The 21,865-nt window shown below is 38.4% G+C and overlaps 1 protein-coding gene across 1 annotated transcript; it reads left to right on the forward strand.

The window, feature by feature from the left end:
• Nucleotides 1-8,870: 8,870 nt before the first annotated feature.
• LOC125018391 (inactive pancreatic lipase-related protein 1-like) lies at nt 8,871-21,476 on the forward strand. Its single transcript, XM_047602223.1, has 13 exons — nt 8,871-8,958; nt 9,047-9,101; nt 10,214-10,365; nt 10,959-11,078; nt 12,211-12,345; nt 12,531-12,639; nt 13,125-13,244; nt 13,327-13,443; nt 14,415-14,533; nt 16,603-16,732; nt 17,429-17,543; nt 19,963-20,130; nt 21,348-21,476. The coding sequence occupies exons 2-13, from the start codon at nt 9,047-9,049 to the stop codon at nt 21,415-21,417; spliced, it is 1,410 nt and encodes a 469-aa protein (XP_047458179.1). The 5' UTR covers nt 8,871-8,958; the 3' UTR covers nt 21,418-21,476.
• Nucleotides 21,477-21,865: the final 389 nt, after the last annotated feature.

The following is a 21,865-nucleotide window of genomic DNA, read 5'->3' on the forward strand; positions in this document are numbered from 1 at the left end:
TTACATTGAACACAATGGCACACACCTCTCTACATCTCTGATCTATACATCTATACCACTGTGGCGTGAGTTGTGCGACATGCGCCAAAACACGATGTTCTCAACACGGTGAGCATGGCGCCATGGAAACCCAGACTCACTTCCATGGCAACACTTACGCAACGATGAAAAAAGGTAGTAGGCTGGAGAGGGGAGAAACTGAGGAGATATAGATGTTCCCGATGACTGCTCACTGATATGTTTGACCTACACTCTGAGTGGTAACCACAGGCTATCCAGTAACTCAGCAGGAATTTACAGACGCGCGGGCTGAAGCGGTGCCAGGTTTACGTAAGGGCCTTGAGGAGAGATGTGTCCCAGCAAACCCACAAACGAGGCGTTAGCAGCCCATCAATCCCCATCAGCTACTGTTTATGGCTCTGACATTTCCACTGTTCCTGTCCTCTGATTTCTAGGGAAACTCAACTAAGTCAGATATATCTTCACACTTGGAACAGCTGAAACTGAAGTTCTGCTGCTAATGCTAGCATACCAATTTGACCTCACAAAGCACAAGTACACAAAGAAGCACAGGAGAATTCTTTATTGTTCGTATAGATGTTTTGGTATTTATGGGATTTTGAGGAAGTAAGTGGGAGGACACATAAGAGGTGACAACATGAACAGATGTAGAAATTGAACATATTTAAAAGTCATCCTGTATGAAGGTTAACAAAACCTATTTTATAACTCTCATTATTTCTCATTACTTGTCATTAAATAACAAAATTATATAACTAGCTTTAAATGTATATTATTTTAAGAAGACTCTGAAATTTTCTGAAGGTTTTATTTTCCAACTGCTAGTCTTAATTTTCTAACGGTATTATGCACTATGAAATTAAAACTTGATTCAGTTACCTCAAATCAAGATTCAATTTCACAGTGTAACTAATGTAATAATTTAACCCAGATTGGAGAAATAAACACAGAGTAGCATTTTTGAAACAAACAAGGAATAATTAACTATCCAAAATGAGCCAGAATCATGAGAGGAGCTTTTAATCAAAGTAAGCTTTCCTGTCAGATATCCACTTTGCTTTAATAATTCATTCTACCCTACATTTATTGGGGTGTAATATTCATTGTATGTTCAGACTGGAAAATGAATCCTTTTAAACCACAAACAAAATTATACTGCTAGCAGCCTACTTATAAAACTATTACCAGTACTAACAATAACAATAATCAGAATAAACTATTTGTGTAGCACTTTTTAAATATAGCTACTAAGAACATGGTGAACACATTTTCCATTATTTATTTTTTTATTTCCATTATTAGACATTAGTTTGGTTATTTTAAAGTGTTAGGAAAATAAGTGTCAGTGAACCTCTAACAGGCTGAGATTATTTTAATCCCTTACACACATTTGGAAATGCTAAAGCTCTGTATTATTGTTGGCACCTTAGGATACAAGGTCCTCATTAGTGTCTGAGCTTCAGCAACAACAACAAAATAATGGAGTCAAATAGTAAAGGCATTACCACTTCATTAGACGCAGAGCAACTGTGTGTTATTGTATTAAACAAACCCCCAGTGAGAAAGAGGGATGATTTCAAACTCTAAAACAAGCCGTGAGGAGCTTCAAATTCAACCTGCTGATCCGACTGCAACTATTCTCCTGGTGGCTCTTTACAGACCTATTTTGTGGAGTGAGGTGAAACAGTCACAGTGTGTGCTCTTCACCTCACTAAAGAATCAATATTCCACCGAAAGGGGAGATGTGTGCCAGTCCCTGATGTTTACTCACACAGCAAAACTACAGCAAGCGAGGAAAGAGCACAGACCGTGGTCTGGAAAAAATACAGAACCCACGGAAGTTCTAATGATTACCTGAGGGAACAGAGAGGAGAAAAGACAAAATAACAGAGGGAGGAATTAGACATGAACATACATGTTTCCATAGGACACCAGCTCAATTAAAATGTTTTATTGTAACCTTTCTTTCTTTCTTTTTTTCTTTCTTTCTTTCTTTCTTTCTTTCTTTCTTTCTTTCTTTCTTTCTTTCTTTCTTTCATGCAGACACATTTGAGGAAATGAAATGTTCCATAGCATATACTTTAAATGATAACAGGGGGTCGTGATGCATGAAAATCATGAACAACAACAATATCAAAAGGTGTAATAGGCAGACTTGTGCAGTTTTCTCTTTCTGTGTTGACACCGAGCCAAAGCCTCAGAAATGATATGATAGGTCTGTAACCTGTCAGAACTTCTTCGGATTAGTACTACTGTAACTGTCACCAGCTTAGTATTGAGGTTATACAACATTTGCAACATTGCACTTGCATTTGCATATATAACATTTCAATGCATCTAATGGCAAGGTAGGGAATTTTGCAACTCACCATGCATTGTCTCACAGCAACCTTAAGGCAGCCTATCAGCTAACACGTCATGACTGAGACCAGCAAGATGCTGTAATGGAGATTTACCTTATTGTACTGTTACAGGACACTAGGTTTTACTTTTACACGTAGGTGTTACTATACCTCCACTACACCCTGTGGTGCTCAGTGCAATGTTTAAATGTGCATATAAAAACATTTAATATTTGAGATATATATATGTGTGTATATATATATATATTGTGCCTAGAAACCTTTATCGGGCATGAAACTACATTTGGTATATAGGCATATCTGTGCCTTTCAGTGAAGTTTAGAAGCATGAGGTGTTCACACAGCCAATGAGAAAAGATCAAGGAAATATTCTGAGGTCAAATGTGGTCTGTCAGGTCCACCTCAGCATGAACACAAAGCGTAACTCATTTACCATGGGCAAGTGTCCTAATGTTGTCTAATGCGATAATGTGCCTGAATCAGCTCTTATGTTCCAATGGTCTAAATACATGTTTAGACTTAGTCAGACTTTATGTTCCACAAGGGAAATGAATTGATCATAGTAGTTTAATTGCTACAAAAAGATGAGCTGTTATACAGCTGGATAGAATATGGAATGAAAGAGTTCTGTAGCGTTCTCTATGGCAGAGGTTTTAATTAATGAATGAATTTAATTATATGAGCAGTTCTCCCTGAAAATGTTCTTGGTCTTTCAGACCTCAGCCTTACAGCGTCCCTCCATGTAAAATGACGTTTCTTTATTGTATTAATCACTGAGGTTACAGCTGTCTGAAGTGCTCTTCAATCTATTTATGGCCTTTTTCCTGCCTTGTGCCCTTGAATTATTTTCATTTTTAAAATGGTAGAAAACTCTTTGAAACAGACAATGGAAGATGATTGCTCCAACAAAGTCTGAGAAGTTAAAGCTTCGCAAATCTGCAACATTTAGCCTTTAATCACAACAGCAAAACCTTGGCAAAAGTTATCTAATATTATATTTAAAAAAATACTGCAAACTTTTTGTTACCCTTTAAAATATGTGATAGTAATATTTTCTGTACTAAAATACTACAGGCTTTTCTAACTTAAGTAATTTGTTTATTTTGATAAAATTTTGAAGATGACATAGAATAAAATTTCCTTAGAGACCATCAAGCATTGTGACGAACATTTTAGGAAAATCCCACATAATCAATGAACTGTTAATAATTACATGTTACTGCAATATAGCAATAAAGCACTGCAACAAAACACAATGCTTTAAATAAAATAAAATAAACAAAATCAAGCCTCTTACCTTTTTGGCTTATTAAGGAATGACTTAGATTTGGAAAATACAAGTCAATGAAATGGCTGTTTAAAAAATGAAAATAATAATAATTTGTAATTTCAGGTAGAGAGTGGAGCAGGCAGGGATGGAGGTGATCAGAATGAAGCTGGAGTGAGCTGGCACGGTGGGTGAATAGTTCTCCTGGACACAGTGATGTACAGGGTCAGAATGAATGAGTGTGATGTCCTGGACTGGTGGACTGTGGACATTAGGAGGCTTACCGGCGCCAGAACTGACAACGCACTGCCTCATCCAGACACACAGAATCACAAGACAAACACATGGATGGAGAGAGAGGCATGGCTGACGCAGTCACAGGAAAGACCGACGGCCGTGTTTCATCTCCACAGGATGTCATGTCTATTGGCTCATTTGTGCTGCCCTTTGTTCAGAAACCTGCAACAAGTACCTGCTTATAGTTTTAAGAAGGAGCACCTATTTGCATTTCTTTATTCCTTCTATGTGATAGATTATTCTTACAGAGGAGGTGCACTACATAAAAGCCAGCAAAGTGATAAATATAATTAGGCGTCAAGCAGGAACCACCTTCATGGTAATTATGGATGAAATTGAGTGTCTGTGTAATTGAGCAGACTATTCTTACTGTTTGTTCCTGGTAGGGGATTAGAAAAAAATTAGGCCTGGATGATACACGCTTTTCAAAGTTATTAACTAAACAAAGTGACTTTTGGTGATACTTTTTATGAGCTATTTGCTCAACCTACTAAAAATGGAATGAGTCACATGAGTTAATTGCTCCAGCTGAATATGTGAAATAAAAGTTACATGGAAGTTATGATGAAAAGATCCCTCAACTGTGGATGTTTGTTGTAGGTGGGTGTTTTCGTGTGACTGTGGTAAAGAAGTAACTTTGTGAACTGAGGCACATGCTGTAATAACACTCATTTCTGAATGAGCAACAACCTGAAAGGTAGCTGGACAACATTCAGGACGTAGTGTGGACCATTCCACATGACAGAGCTGTCATCTCTGTGGGGTTAAGGTCTGGTCTCTGGGTCACTCCAAAATTGTTTTTTTTTTTATTTTATTTTTTTTTATTTGAAATTATGCTGTAGTAGATTTACTAGACAGTTAATGATTGTTGTCCTGCTGTGCAACTAACGTTTGCTGAGTACAAGACAAAGCTTGTAATTTATCTGATGTCGTTATCCCTTTAAGTGTTAAAGTGAATAGTGTTTTTTTCCATAATTGCATCTGACCGGAGACCTAAATGAAGAAGATTCCAATATGTTTTTGCCAATATATGAGATTATAATACTTATTAAAACCACTTATATGTCAATAGTATTTTACATTACGATACTACTATATACAATGTAAAGATACAATATACAGTTAACTTGGTGGTTTAGCCCCTCCACAAAGTCACATAATAAATCCGATTCCAAGAGGATTAATATTAGAGGAAAATAGGAAAACAACACCTTCCACACAAAACTTTTTTTCTAATCTTTTTTTTTTCTATAGGTATGACAGTAGACTGATAAACCCACATCAAAAGACTGATTTAAGAGAAGTCAGTGGGACAGCATGTCTTTATTGTCAGTTCAGAATTAAAGCAAAACAACATGTAAGTCAGAACATAACACAATGGCCTTCCGCTCACAGCAGGTGTGAGCAGCTACACAATGAATTCTACCCTGCAGCTGACAGACACCAATGACACACCTGCTAGGACATAAGGAGGACACCTTGTCTGGGGGTTTGATCAGAACAAAGCGTCCCTTTTTATCATCAACGGAACATCTGTGGTCAGTAAAGAGAATTTATGGAGGCTGAAGTTAATGGCGGAGTATCTTCAATACATACAGCTGTATGTGGCTCCTGATATCAGGAAATGTGACCATGTTTGTGACACCACCACGTACACCTACACTGCTGCAAATACAGAACTGCAACTTTTAAAATACAATACTACAGTAATAAGAATGTGACAGTAATATGTCTTTGCAGAACATGTGTTACGCCAAACCTTCAGATGTATTTACCTTACTTTCTGGCAAAGAAATGGTCAGAATGAAATGATCAGAAATGCATTTTTTAGAACTGGGGGTCACAGGAATAGAGGTCTACATAGAAAGTAATGGATGTGGTGCTGCAAATAAATTCCGGACAAGTTTATGAGTGAAGGAACGCATTCAAAACATCCAGTTTAAGTGAAGCAGAATCTTGGTCTGTAGCTAGTGTAGAATTATAGTGGGTGTACGTTAATGGGTGTGTAGTTCCCTTCATTTCAACCACAAACACACTCTACTTGGGAAAGAACTCTATTAAACTTCTAATTTTGTCTCAGGACCTGGAGGCTCAAATGTCTCTAAAGCACAATGCTGTTTTAGGGATTTGAGGAAATTGTTGTCCATATGCCAGATGGCGGAAAACACACACACACACACACACACACACACACACACACACACACGCACACACACACACACACACACACACACAATGCAGACAATTAGTAACCACACTTTGAGTTGCGTTTTTTCTTCTCTCCTCTCACCTTGTAATTTCTCCCCTCTCCCTCTTTTTCTCTTTCCTCCTCCTCATGCCCTGAAGGCCCAGGTCAGCCTGTGGTCTTGCTCTTCCTCCAACTGTAATACATTAGGAGGATTAACATTCCTACAGTAAGCCACTGCAGTGCAGGCCCAACCTACCGAGATTTTCTGTCCTTTTCCTCAGCTCCTCCAGCTTGTGCTGTCGTGCATGTAATTTCCCGTTTGCCTTAGAACTCCCCACCATCCAAATAATGGATTCCAATATGCATGCCATGCACACGGGTCCAAGTTGTTTGAATTTGTGAGTCTGGGCTGCATCTATTACAGCAGACGCACACTGAGATAACAGCATGGGTTCTGCTTGGTTTCACATTCACATGTGAAATAGTACATATATATATTTATTCAAACGCTCACAGCTTCATGTTATCTTGAGCTTTGCTGTAATGCATTGTAATTACCAGATCACATGCATTCGCTGAAAAGAACCCAAAAAGCATAAGGGCAAAAAATGAAAACTGCAAACAAAGACGCAAAGATATCATTCTAGATTTTAATAATTATATATCAATCCCTGTCACCAAAATGCGCCATAGAATTACTTTAACAACTGCAGATATAAATACATTAAATTCCAGGCTCCCTGATCACTGCTATTGATAATAGCAGACTCTGATACACAAACAATACCTGCTGATTTGGCTTTTATTGCACTTATCTTGTGGCAATATAGGTGATATTACTTTCAAGCTATGACTAAATGTCATAAAATGTAATCGTACAGGAGGATTCTCACACACACATGCGCACACACACACGTACACACACACACTGGCTGTAGCTGCAGCTCATGCCTAAGACCTATCCCAGACACCTCTAATTGGCTTGTATTTATCCAGGAGCCCAGGAGAGCATAGTGCACAGAGGCCTGTTTTCACATGGGATTAACCAAGGTCCAAAGCCCAGCACACTTCACAGACAAAAACCCAACACTCTCACTGCATCATCTGGCAAAGATTGGCCCCCGACAGCCTGTTTACCCAATCTTACTGCTCTGATTTAGCTCAGTGTTTCAGAGCCGCGGATCTTATGGCAGGCAATCAGTGTAAAAGAGCTATACACATTATTTTATTCAGAAATGCCATGATGCTGTCAAAGTCAGTGCAAATATTACAGCAGCTTGTGAAGCATTCATTTTAGACTAACCAATGGGAAATCAAGGTTAAGATCTACATAATGCGTACACATGAAATAAGAAGTCCAACATTTTTTATTGAGGGCTTAAAAAATGACATAATTTTATTTGAGAGGGAAATATACAATTTCACAGTAGTATTCAAATGTTTTGTTCATTTAGTGTAAATGTGACAATGAAGTGTTTAAATGCATGCAATTTTAATAGAAGAGTAGATCTTAGACTGAATCTGCTTGAACAGAGGTGTGACGGAACATGATTGATAAAAAGGGAAGACTTACCGCATACTTGCTCTCTAATGCCATCTATTGGACATAAGGGAAATGTCCAAAAACTAAAGAAAAACATGTCTCACATATCACCATCATCAATAGTTTAGTTTAGTTTAGTTTAGTTTAGTGGGCTCAAGAGGTCAGTCTGCTTTTCTTCTCTTATAACTAAAAATTATTGCTATATGGGCAAAGATAAGATACAATGTTTAAAACATTATCCAACTAATAATGATATAACACTATAATGATATCTGCCTGAATTTGAGGAAATTAAGTGTGTAAGGATGTACGCCATTTAAATTAATTTATTTTTTTTAAAGGCATTATTATTTTGAGTGTAACAAAGTTATCAAGTCACAGGAAAGTACATTATATATAAAGTACATATACATATTTTCTGAAAGGGCTGTGTTCTTCGTGAATGTTTTCTAACATTCACAATGAGACTGAAACTGAATTGTCCCTTTTATCAATGTTGTGTCTTGGCAGGTTCCCATCAGTTTGAAGTTTTGTTAGTAATAAAATGGATTGTCCTTGTGTGGGACTTTAAATGCATTAATTACACCATTTATAATGTATTTTTATGAGCTACATTTGGATAGACATGGGTGGATGCCATGTCTGACATGATGTTGTCTAATATTATGATGTTTGCATGAAACAAACTGTGCGTGATTCTCACACTGAGGTGTGAGGAAATGAAAATCAGGACTGCCATATGAGCAGGCAGCTTTCCAGACCACACTAAAGTGTCCCAGAAATGTTCTCACCTACGTTAAATCAATAACCAACAAAAGAGATATCTGCATGCTTTTTTTTTGTTTGTTTTGTCAGTTAGCAAAATAAGTCACAGAACTGATAAGCTTGTGAGCAGCTGTGAATGGTGACATCAGACTCACCCAGAAGCTGACTGGGTTGTACACTGCTGCAGATTAGTTCTGCCATCTGCTGATACAGAACAGAGTGACGATTATGAAATCTTGCTGGATGAAGATATCTACATGGGAAAATATGAAAATTTCTCTCTCGAGATCTGCTTATGAACACATCTGTTCAAATATTATATTTGGTAAAGTCATGAACTATGTAAGAAGCATGCACACTTGTAAGTAATAAGTGACCTTTTGTCCCCTGCTTCCCATAGCATATCAGTGTTTCAGCCACCTGTGTGTTTCCCCACTCCTACGTGGGCAAAAAGGCAGGTGACTGGAGTGTTTGAAACAGAGCAGAGTTCACTACCGTCCTGCCTGATCCTGAGGTGAGTACATTGCAGGATCATGTTCATTTCTTTGTTTCATTTTTACCAAACCCAATATTTATTTACTTATTCTCTGTGTGTGTAACAGATGTCTCTGATGTGGACTTTGGGTTTGTACTGCTTCCTCATTGGCGCATCACATGGTAAGATGACTTCAATGTTGGGATGCATTTTCAGTGAAAGGAAAGTGAGCATTAGAGTTAAGATATTTGTCCTACTTTTTCTCAATCCAGGTTTCTTATTTTCTGCATTTGAAATCTCTTAGTGTACTGGTGCTACTTCGACTCTTAAAACATTTCAATTTATTTATTTTATTTTATTTTTTTCCAAAATTAAATCGTATTCCACATTGTCTAACAGCATCACATAGTAAATATTTTGTAGTGGCAGCTTTTCAGGGAAGCCTTGGAGTGGAGCGAGTAACATACTGCAAGTAGATGTAAGTATCATCATCTAAACATAAAAATAATTTAAGGTCGAATGAAAGGCACTTAACCCCAAAGCAGAGCTATTAACAGAGCTGCAGTATCATCAGGCTGTCAGCTCAGTCAGTTCCAGCAGTTGTCCAGCACAGAGCTATTAAACCAGCTTCTTTGGTCTTCTCTCCATCTGCAATGATGCAGACTTACACAGAATTAGTCTCTGCTGAATATACGTGGACTCTCAGTGTTTTTACAACATGATACTGGGCCATAGCCTCACTGTGGGCCAGAGGAAATACTCTGCGCCCGTTTGTGAGGTACAAACTGTGACCTTTATGAGGTTCAACACAAATCTGTGTGCTGTATCCATGTCAGGATCTTGGTCTACATTTGTCTGTGATTTTTTTATTTTTATTTATTTTTTTTTGTTTTGTTTTACATTTGTCATGTCATACTTTATCCATATTGACACATTTGTCTTTACTGTTTGAGCCTGCATGGCTATGTGGCTGTCACACTGAGCTTCCATCAGGCTATCTTGGATTACATTGCTGATACATTACATGCATTTTTAATTTGCCTAAATTTATGAAAACAAAAAAAGAATAAAATGAAATAATTGGGGAACATACTGTGAACCTTACAGTGCAAATCAAGCTTCATGAACTCCTGCCACCAAGATAAGCTGTTGCTGCCTCACCCTATATTTCTTCCTCAGTGACCTGCACATGTCAGTTTGAGCTGTGCTTTGTCTGAGCTGTCAAAATGAATATAGAATTGTTACGATCATTGTAAATATTTTCCGTTGGTTTTCACATTCTCCACATCAACAGCGGCCGAGGTCTGCTATAATCATCTGGGCTGTTTTAACACCTTGCCTCCCTGGGGGGGCACCATCCAGAGACCAGTTTCCGCCCTGCCCTGGCAGCCTGAAGAGATGGGGACACGCTTCCTCCTCTTCACCCAGAGAAACAGCTACTACCAGGCAGGAAGGCTCTAATTCTCTCCTCCTGGTTTGACAGTTCAGATTACAAGGACCTGATGTATCTCACCAGTGTCATATACACATGAAGACCATGAGTATGCTTATATCCTGTATAGCCATACAGGCAGCTCAGTTAAAAGGAGTTAAAAGGATAGCGTCTATAGTAGGCCTATATTAAATGAATGATTGTTCCACTGCCACATGAATGATGGCCCCTTCATGTACGGTACCATGTGTTTATGCTATGTTTTGTATTAAGTGGAATCTTAACACAGTTGGTTATAGTAAGGAGCATTTGTAGACTGCAGTGATGGAGCCTTAATGTTTCAACCATTGATCCATTGCTTTCACTTTGTCTCCATTTCTCACATACCTTAGCTTTTTTAGCTTTCTATTTTATCTCTTCTTTTGCTACTTTCGTAGGTATTTCATATTTTCAGTAATTCATCTAATTCAGGCTGCTGACATTCAAAATAATGACTATGAAAGAAATATTACGAAAATGATATGAGATGGGGTAACATTAAACACTGTAACAGGTCGGGGTTGAAAAAGACAACCTGTAATTTAAGATCTTTTCAAATGATTTTCAGGAGATAGAGCCAGACGTAACCATCGATGCATCCAACTACAGCGGGATGAGAAATACTAAATTTATTATCCCTGGTTATTTGGTAAACGGAGATGAGGACTGGCCTCAAGACATGTGTAAGGTAAGAGGGTACATATTGATAAAATATTCATGAAAGAAATATTTAATGGTAATGAACTGTAGCAAGAAGAACCCATTTACTTCTCAGAGCTTCCTTCTCTTCCTGTTACCAGTTTGTAGCTACCAGTTTGTTTACATCAAACAGATGTTGCCTCCTTGCAAAATGTCTTCTGTTATGAAATAAAGATGTACCATCTTACAGTCCCAAGGAGTCTTATACCCTGATATGCTTCTAAAAGGATGTTCTCCCAGAACAGTGGCCATAGTGAACCAACTGACATTTCTGTTCCTGCACAGTCTCTGACATGCTGTACTGTGTTGTTTTGCCTGATTTTTATCCTGGAGTTAACAAATACAAGATAGAATATCTATCCTACAAAATACTTCAACATTTAGTTTGGATTCACATTTTTATTTAGCCTGACATTCATCTCATCTTCTACTACCGCTTATCCTCACTAGTGTGGTGGGGGTTGCTGGACTCTATCCCAGCTGTCATCGAGTGAAAGGCCGGGTACACCCTGGACAGGTCTCCAGTCTATCACAGGTCTAACACATAGACAGACAGTCATTCACACTCACACTCACACCTAGGGTTAATTTACAGTCACCAATTAAAGAGCATGTCTTTGGAGGTGGGAGTACACAGGGTGGCTGAAGCTTAATTTATCTGCAACTGGATGACGTACAGGGTATAAGTCATCTAAAGGCAGTAATATCTTTGCATCTCATATTCTTTATACTGCATTTGGAATGTTGTCATAAATTGCTATAAAACTTAAAATAATAAATACATTTCCAGAAACAGAGCCTTTCATGCTCTGGACCTGTCTACCATCTACTGAGCACACTGCAAAAATATTTCTAATTTTCTAACTGAAGACACTCAGACAAACAAAGCAAGCAAAATTGGACTTTGTTAACCACAAAGAAAGCAAAAGGCAGTTTAAAAGTTGGACTAGTAAAACCCAAAGGACGTCCAGTTGGCAGGAGATGCAACCACGGTAAGAGGTTCAGTGGCTCAAACGTAAATGTGAGCAGAAATAGACACTTTTTTTTCCTGTCTTTTTCAAAGAATGAGTACTGTTCTTGTAAAATAAATGCTAATAAAGTTGTTGTTGTGTGTGCTGTAGGTCATGGTAAAGAACGAGAATGTGAACTGCATTGCTGTGGAGTGGAAGAATGGAGTGAAGTCTTGGTTCAGTCAGGCTGCCAATAATGCCAGGGTGGTGGCTGCACAGGTGGCCTTCATGATAACATACCTCATGGTATGTATAATGCATCACTACCTCGCGGGGACTAGTTTAATGTGTTGGTTACAGCTGCAAAACAGAACATGCAGTGGAAATATTTTGCGTGACTCTGGCCTGCAGAGCTGCAACATGACATGTCTTTGCTCTCATTCATTTTTCTTCTGTATCTTTGAATTAAACATAAATGTCACTTGACACAGGGCCACTTCCGACAGAATGCTGGTAAGTTCCACCTTATTGGACACAGTCTGGGAGCGCACGCTGCAGGAGAGGTTGGTAGCAGAATCCCTGGCATTGCACGCATCACAGGTGAGTCTGCACAACTACAACAACAACAATAATAATTAGCAAATGTAATTGGATAAAACTGAATTTATAATGGGTGAAATACTACAGTGTATGTCTGTACATTTTAACTGGACAAAGCAGCACCCCTGTTTAGCACCCTTCGTCTATTTTTTCCACTAGGTTTACCTACAGCAACCTGTATGTGTCTATTTTATACACGCTTGCATATTGTCGTAGCGAGTCTTTGTGTAGGCTGGTTAAGATGAACCAGAACGTCTTCCAGGCAGGACTTGTCCAAGGCATAATGTTTAAATGTCATTTCCATCTCAGTATTAGTTTACATCTAGTCATAAGACCATCATCACCATAAGAACATCCAGCTGACCTTCAACTAATGCCACATAGCGTGTACCACTTGCTCAGCCCATCTAACAAGTGTCTATTATCAGTATCTGTATTTCTCTAATCCTATGCTTCCATAAAATCCATATCTTTGATTTATTTAGGACTGGACCCGGTTGAACCTTATTTCCAAAACACTGATGTCTCTGTGCGTTTGGACAGCAGCGATGCCACATTCGTGGATGTCATTCACACAGACGGATCTCCATTCGACTCCAGACTTGGTATTACTGATGATCACGAGCATTTTCTCACAGTCTTCATTTTGCTTTCTAAAATCTTACGTCTCTGATTGCCCTCCTGTAGGTCTTGGGATGTCAGAGCCTGTGGGTCACATTGACTTTTACCCTAATGGAGGAGAACTGATGCCTGGTTGCTCTGCCAACAGAGGCGACCCCACTGACCTCGACAACATCTGGGAGGGTAAAATCACGGCACTCCTCCTCTTCCACTCCTCACACAAACTTTAGTAGACAAAGTGGAAATACAATAGTCACAATGATGATCCTGATATTATTCTCACCAAGTTAGTGAGTGTAATTCTCCACACTCCATTGTAGGTAGTGTGTTTGGCTATCTTTACAAGCTATGTCATGACCAACATTTTGCTGCTTTACATAATGAGTCTACTGGTGAGCCTCTATTGTGTTGTAAGTTTTCTTGAAAATGAGGTAGTGAAATTAGCACATAATTAACTTACAAGAACACTGGTCTCTGTGGTACACATCTGGTGTTCTCAAATCTAGACTGAGCTTCAACCCAGTTATCGTTGTCACTCATGACAAAAAGACTCATACATCCTTTTTTCTCAGCCATGTAACTTACAATGCAGAGAGCCCTGTGGAATATTGGAGTTGTCCCAATGGAATAATTTTTAAATACGATGACGGCCTTCTTTTGATCTTTTGAAATGTGCCGCTGAGTAGTGAGGCTCAAGTGGCAACATTGGTGCCATGCCTGCGTCTGCGGGGTGGTGGGGGCGGTGGTTGTGGGGGAGTCACAGCTGAATCTGCCACTTTTGATCCTATAGATAAGAGAGAGAGAGAGAGAGAGAGTGGGAGCCAGGGCTGCATAGCTGGAGGTCCTGGGGCGCCTGTTGTTTGCTCTGTACTGGAAAAGAAAACAAAAGAATCCCTGACCTCTTTCTATGTCTGGCTCTGCCAAGACTGTCTCACATTCTTATCTCTGATTCTAACATTCTTATTATTATTGTGCTGCAACTTATTGCTGAACACATTTTCGGTTCAATTTCATGCTAATATTTTAAATTATAAAAATAGTGTGCATTCATATCTCTCCCCTACCTTATGCTATCCTCCTCTAACCCTCTTCTAACACTGTGTCCCTCCCCCTTCTCCTCCGCTCCCCTGTTATCTTTTCCAATCTTTTGCCAGGTATCTTAAAGTTTGACCCCTGCAACCATGCCCGTGCCTACAAGTACTACAGTGAGAGCATTGCTACATCCCAGGGCTTTGTAGGATACCCCTGCTCTGACAAGGACAGCTTCGCTGCTGTAGGTCTTTAAATGCTTTCTGTTTCGTTTTTGGTTCAATGAATTGAGCTTAAATACTTCAAATGAACATGAATGTTAAGAAATATAACATTCATGACTTGTTCCCCTGTTTCATTTGCATTCATCTACAGTTAGTCTGTGGGAATGAAGAACATGTTATAAGGTGAACATATGAAACATATGAGCCAACAGGTTCAAAAGTTTTGCACTCAATAAAACAAACAAACAAACAAACAAAAAAAAAATAAAACAGCTTAATCACCAAAGTCATGACACTAACAAGTGGCTTTGAAACAGAAAAGTCACGCCAGCTAGTTTAAAAGCTAGGAATAACTTTGATTCACTGCCCCCATGAGGGAACAACACATATGTTTTATTGGTAGCAGCCGTGTTATGGGACTAATCTGGCCCATTCGTAGTTAAAGTCCTTCATTTAACATGATCAAAAAGCAACAGGTATATAGCATTGGTGTATTTGATTGTGTCAGGAAGCATTTGCACTGCATTTCTAGTTACTGTTCAGCAATGATGTTTAGCAAATCTGCAACAATCACAGGTCACTTTACTTGGGTGTTTTTGATCTGTGCTATCTTCTGAACTTGTGTCCCAAATTTTAAGTAAATCAAAATGACAATGGATGTAGTTTTCACAAACTTTCATGTTTTGAGCCTTAAGACCTACAGTCTGGTTGATGGGGGTTCCTGTTACGTCACTCTAAACTTTGAACACCTTTTCCAGTGAAGCTAAATGCTTCTAGAAGCTCAAAATATTGCATTAAAATTGGTTTTCACCATATTTCTGAAGAGCTATTCCACTCATTTACCAGTTCAGGTAAACCAGTGAGACAAATATAAAATAATCATTTAACTGCCATGTCTGATCTAATGCTAGGTTAATGTTTAAACAGGAAAGTGAAGTCGTTTGTGTGATGTAGTTTGTGGTGACGTTAAACTGGATTCAATTAAGCACCCAAGTGTTTCTGTTTTTTAGCCTAGCTCATTGACTACAATGACAAAATACAATTCAATAAAAAAAAAATGATGTAAACCACTGCCTCAGTAATGAAATCACACTTGTGTATCTAATGAAAAAGCAAGTGGGTGTATTGTCACAAGACAGTAATGAGCACAAAGTAATGATGTGAGCTATGTGAGTTTCTAACTGTTTTCGGTTCCTTATAATAACATAATATAATAAATAACAACTACACTCTGTCTATGGAAGCTGAACGTGTTCGAGGACTGATTGATTTACTTCACTCTTTTGAATGAATCTACTGCTTCCATTGAAATAGTTGACTTTTTTGATGCCAAAGGCTTTGGTACAAATATGAATATTTGTGCTGTGAACATTTAGAAAATAAAAATGAAATGTGTACAGTGTAGAGAAGGCTTAATGATCCTAATAAAGCTTCTAGTGATAGAAGCTACAAAGGAAGGATCTAAGAGGAACTCAGTTTAAAGTGAGACTCAGATCAGATCAAAAAAAAAGAAAGAAAGAAACAGAACAGGAGGAGTAGTGGCCCACCATCCCAGCGTGTGTGGGAGACAGCCACCTGTTGGTGCTGTATGACACTGATATGGCTGCAAACCATTTATTTGGTTTTAGAAGTTGATTAGGCAAGATTGGATGTGTGTTCCAGTGGATGGGGCAATGTAAATGGTCTTCCCTCACGTCTTCCATGGAGAGGGCTTCTAACTGCAGCTGTTGGCTTTAATGACAGTTTATCCCTGCTTTGGACACATGTCCCGATCAAAGGAGCCAAGAATGACCTCATGTGACTATGTCCCTGTTGAGAGATGACAACACCTCCTTGTCATTCACCTCATAAACGCTCTCTACTGTTATTCCTGCCGCCATAGTTGATGGCCACGCTGTCAGCCTGTGCAATTCCAGTGCAAATTCACTGTCATATTTATAGGGTGGCAATCTGCATCATTTTAAGGGAGTATAAGGGGAAAAGTCTTTTACGGTTGTCACTTTTCCCCTGACTGTTCATTGACAGGAGAAGACTCTTAATCACAGGGTGAGATCATTCTTCACACCTCAGCATGTCCTTGTCTTCACAGGGAAAGTGTTTCCCATGCGCAGACAGCACATGTCCTCTGATGGGCCACTATGCTGACAGGTTCACTCTGACCGATGGCATTTCAAAGACGAAGTACTTCCTCACCACAGGCAGTTCAAAGCCCTTTGGCCGTAAGTTCCCTGCCTTCCCTGTCCTGATAAAAATAACAGTGTGACTTACATGCGGGGTGGAAGAACTCATTGTTTAGAAAACAGTGTGAAGAAGCCGTGATAACTTTTCTTATCTCTACAGTGCAAACTGTTTTTCATGAGTTCAGCTCAATTGAAGGTAACCATACTGCCCAGTTTCTTCTAAACTGGTAACATGCTTCATCAGGAGTAGGATGATAGAATCCTTTGCTACTGAGTCAAAACTCCACCATCATCCATCCATCTTTTATAATTATTATTATAAAGATTTTTATTTAAGAAGTGATGGAAAGATTCAATGTTACGTTGTCCTTGTCTGGACTTTTGAATATATAAAATGTATAAGTTCTGAGAGTTAGAACAATGCACATATTGAGAATCCAAGACTGAAGGATGTACTTACCATTGCTGCTAGAGGGCTGAGTGAAAGTAAAACAACCTAATTATACAGTCTAATGTATCAGATTGCTATATATATGTGAATGATTGGGTGTGTACAGTATGAGAACATGACTCATCCTTCTGTGACATCACCTCATCTTGGTGCATTAATGGTACATAACAAACTTTGTGAGATTTGTTTGTTCTTTTGTTCACTGATTTCACATCACCAACAAATCTTGCTGTGAGTTAACTATGCATGTATAATTATGCATACTATTTTATTTCTCTTTCTAGGTTACAGCTATAAAGTGGCACTAACCCTGGATGGTCCCAGCTGGCCTAACCTGGGCATAATGTATGTGGCTCTTGCTGGAGCGAAGCACTCCACCAAGGAGTTCCAGATTCACTTGTAAGAATATTACTGCAATGTTATTGAACACTCAAAACAGACTTATGGACATGACCGTCATTTTAGCTGTGGGAAACTGTTGTTGGCCTTAACCAAGAACGGTGTCAGGCTCAAAATCATCATTTGAAAATAGATGTTTACATACATAAGTTCAGGGATCACAGCAGATTGTTCCTGGGCCTGACAACCCAGTGATGTATAAGATTTTGAAGTTTGATGTTGTTAAAAAAACAAAAAACAAAACATCAGATCAGAGTTCAGAGTGTACAGTCTGATATACGGTGTTACTATACTACCTATCAGTATTACTATACTACCTATACTATACTATCTATCAGTATTACTATACTATCTATACTATACTACATATCAGTATTACTATACTACCTATACTATACTACATATCAGTATTACTATACTATCTATACTATACTACATATCAGTATTACTATACTACCTATACTATTCTACCTATCAGTATTACTATACTACCTATACTATTCTACCTATCAGTATTACTATACTACCTATACTACACTACCTATAAGTATTACTATACTACCTATACTATTCTACCTATCAGTATTACTATACTACCTATACTATACTATCTATCAGTATTACTATACTACCTATACTACACTACCTATCAGTATTACTATACTATCTATACCATACTACATATCAGTATTACTATACTACCTATCAGTATTACTATACTACCTATACTATTCTACCTATCAGTATTACTATACTACCTATACTACACTACCTATCAGTATTACTATACTACCTATACTATACTACCTATCAGTATTATTACGCTACCTATGAGTATTACTATAGCACCTATCAGTATTACTATACTACCTATGAGTATTACTATGCAATCTGTCACTATTACTATAGTACCTATCAGAGATGGGATCAAGTTACCCATGTGCAAGTCTCAAGTAAGTGCTAAGTCTTTTTTTGGGGAAGTCAAGTCAAGCCAAGTCAGAGGTTATGTCAAGTTACTATCTTACATCCAGAATCCGGCCTTAATAAAGAGAAAATATAAGATATTATATACTATGACTCTATAGTATAGTAGTCTATGACAGAATGACTCTTCAAATGCCGGACAAAGTTCAATGTTGTAGACAGACAGTCCAAAATCATTGTTTTGCACGTTTTGCATTCTGCAGTTCACCATTTGGTAAAGACATATGGACTTTCCCACTCCCACTGACATGATGATGATGATGATGATGATGATGATCGTCTAATATGAGAGGGGGGCATAACAAATAGCAACAAAAACTGATCTGAAGTGTGTAATCATGTACAATAGAACATCAAAGTGTACAATTTTTCAGATCTGTGAAAGGCCCCAGGCACTTTACACTAGTGATGATATGTGTTGTTATTATGTGCCACCGATTTCTGTAAAAATCAGCCTGGTGTCGGCGATACTGATCTGTGTAAATACACCCTAATGTGTCGGGGACCTAAAAAGTAGTGTATTACTATAAAATGAAAACTTGTGTTCTCCTCTTCTGTCCTCCTCACCGCATTCTGTGTTGTTGTTTAACTTGAGGTGTTTTACAAGGTTTGTTGTGTTGTCACGACACAATAGTGTAGTTACTTTCCACTGTTACTATATGAACTCATATGACTTAAGTATTGAAAGTATATCAGATATCAATATTTTGATTTGAGAATCGATCTTAGAGCATAAAGACCTAGTATCGGATGTATTGATATTTCAGTATCACTACTTTGCACTAATAAGCAGAGTGAGAAGGTAAAATGGAATGATTTTTAAGGTGATTCAGTGTTAATGACAGTCATTGTTTAGATTAACAGCCAGACAAGCATCAACAGATCAGAAGTAGGCTGTAATATTCCAAGCACAGCAAAGTAATGGAGGGGGGCAAAGAATTCTTTTACTTGCCTGTTTGTGATGTCTTTTTGTAAATCAGTGATTTAGAACCCATGTTTATTCCTGTGAGATTTCCTTTCTCACCTTGTTTATGCATAGATAGCCGTTAGCTGGAGCAGGACTGAGGTTTTGGTGTTGATGCAGGACTATGTGGAGAAAGAGAACCGATACAACAGAAGTTGACAGTACATTCTGAAAAAAAAACAAAAAAAAAAACATCCATGAATGGCCAATATACTCTCTGGACAAGCAAATTAGTAATAAAAGTGTTTAACAGGATGCTGCAGTATGATCTGAGCATGCACAAATGACATTTCCTTGGAAATACATTTTGTAGGAAATACATATGCTGAAGTTACGTGATATTTTCCTCATTGCAGTACGTATTTTCCGTTTTTAAAGTGAAGTAATATATTTCTGTAACATGTTGAATAGCTACATGTAATAAATGAACAAATCATCCTCATGGTCCTGGTGCTGTGACATGTTTTCCAGGGGTACACTGATTCCTGGACAGAGGTATGAGATGCAGCTTGAAGCTGAGGTGGATGTGGTGGAAGTGACACAGGTGAAGTTTCGGTGGAACAACCACATCATTAACCTGCTGAACCCCAAGTATGGGGCATCCACGGTGGAGGTGCAAAGAGGAAAAGACAACAAGATGTAAGTTTGTTTTGTATCTGTAAATACTGCTGTCACACCTCATAATCTAAGCACAAAGAGTGCAAATCAAACACACCTAGCCAGTGTTGGTGCATATAAACAATGATTTCAAGCTAAACATATTACAAGAACATACAGATGCTCCAGTAAGGACTGTTCCTTGTTAACTTGAACTGAAAAAAATGATAATAATAGAAACAAACAAACAAAGAAACAAAAACAAGCCACGGTCTACACATCCAGGATGTCAATATGGGACCTAAAACATTATTCTTGTTATATATCAGTTTCGTTTTTTAACATTTAGTGGAGGTTTTTAGTGGTGGGACGCACTAATGAGCTTTTCTTTCATCTCACAACTGTGTTTTATGTTTGAAAAATGTTTCACACACTGGATGCTCATGAGAGGTTTAAATTAATCAGTTTCATCATAATAGAGAGGTATATTTGCTGTTAAATACAAAATGTTCAAGTAAAAAGAAATCCTTGCTGGGTGGGCATGTCAGTGCTAGGATTTTCCAAACCTGGCACAAATTAATGAATTCAACCTCAACTAGTCATGATTTTTAAGTTCCAATTCAAACAATACAATTTAATTTTAAAGAGATTAAGGTTTTTAGATGCTGACCAGAAGAAGAGTAGCCTCAGTAATATAGACCCCTCCCCATCCTGTGGCTCTTCATAGAATCATTGCTGACATATATTATGTTTTTTTCATGACCCAACCTGGGCTTTGAGACAGCATGGCTATGTTTTTATTTCCTCTTGTCCGGACTCTAACCTTTATACACAGTATGTGTGGCTGTGTTTCTGTTGTTGAGTTGCAGCTGTTCCACAGTGTTCACAAATGAGCTTTGTCCACTAGAGGGCAGCAAGTGACTGTCTCTAGTGCCCTCTAGCGGCAATGACAGCTGAGGAGTGGGGATGGGTAGGCTCCATCATGTGTCAGCACCTTTCATATCTTTACAGTGCATCTGTATATAGAAATAAAACGAAGGGATTCACACAACATTCAATGAGAACTATTTTAATTAATAGATTATTTATTGGTTTTGAGTAATGTGCGTTGATATAGGTCAGATCCTTTCTCAGTATTATGTCTGAGTTCGAGGCAATGCCATACGTACATACATACTTGAACACCAATGATGATTCAGATTCTCTTCTAGTGTGTCTCTCAGTCTCTGCCTCTTTTCCACTCCATTCTTCCTTCATAGCACTGCCTTCTGTGGGACAGAAAACGTGGAAGAGAACGAGATCCAGTCTGTGCTTCCATGCCAAGCTTAACCAGCCACAGTCACTGAGTCACTCAGGGTCTTTCAATAAAGAGTTCACATTTAAAAGCATTCAGCTATCTCTGTTTTCATTCTTTGTGCTGTTGTGCAGAATGTCGCCGCTCTACACAATGATCAGACAACGAAGGGAGTGTGATGAGAGGACTCACATTTTCAGCTCAACTGTCTGTTTAAGTCTGTTCACGTCTCAAGATTCACAAGAGCTTTCACAAAAGGGGCCTGTTAAGTTAAATGCAGCTTTACAGCATTTGGACAATACTGTTTTTCATTCAAGGTAGGTGGGAATAATTCAACAAAGAGTATTAGAGAAGCCAGTTTTACACAGAGTTTGAAGACACGTCTGAAGCAGACTCAGTTCTGCAGTCACCGAGCTGAGAGGCTGAGAGGCTGAGGGCAAACCACCCAGCAACTATAGACAACAGTTTTAGAATTCAATGAAA

Source organism: Mugil cephalus, chromosome 13 (genome assembly GCF_022458985.1).
Source record: "Mugil cephalus isolate CIBA_MC_2020 chromosome 13, CIBA_Mcephalus_1.1, whole genome shotgun sequence".
Lineage (NCBI taxonomy): Eukaryota > Metazoa > Chordata > Actinopteri > Mugiliformes > Mugilidae > Mugil > Mugil cephalus.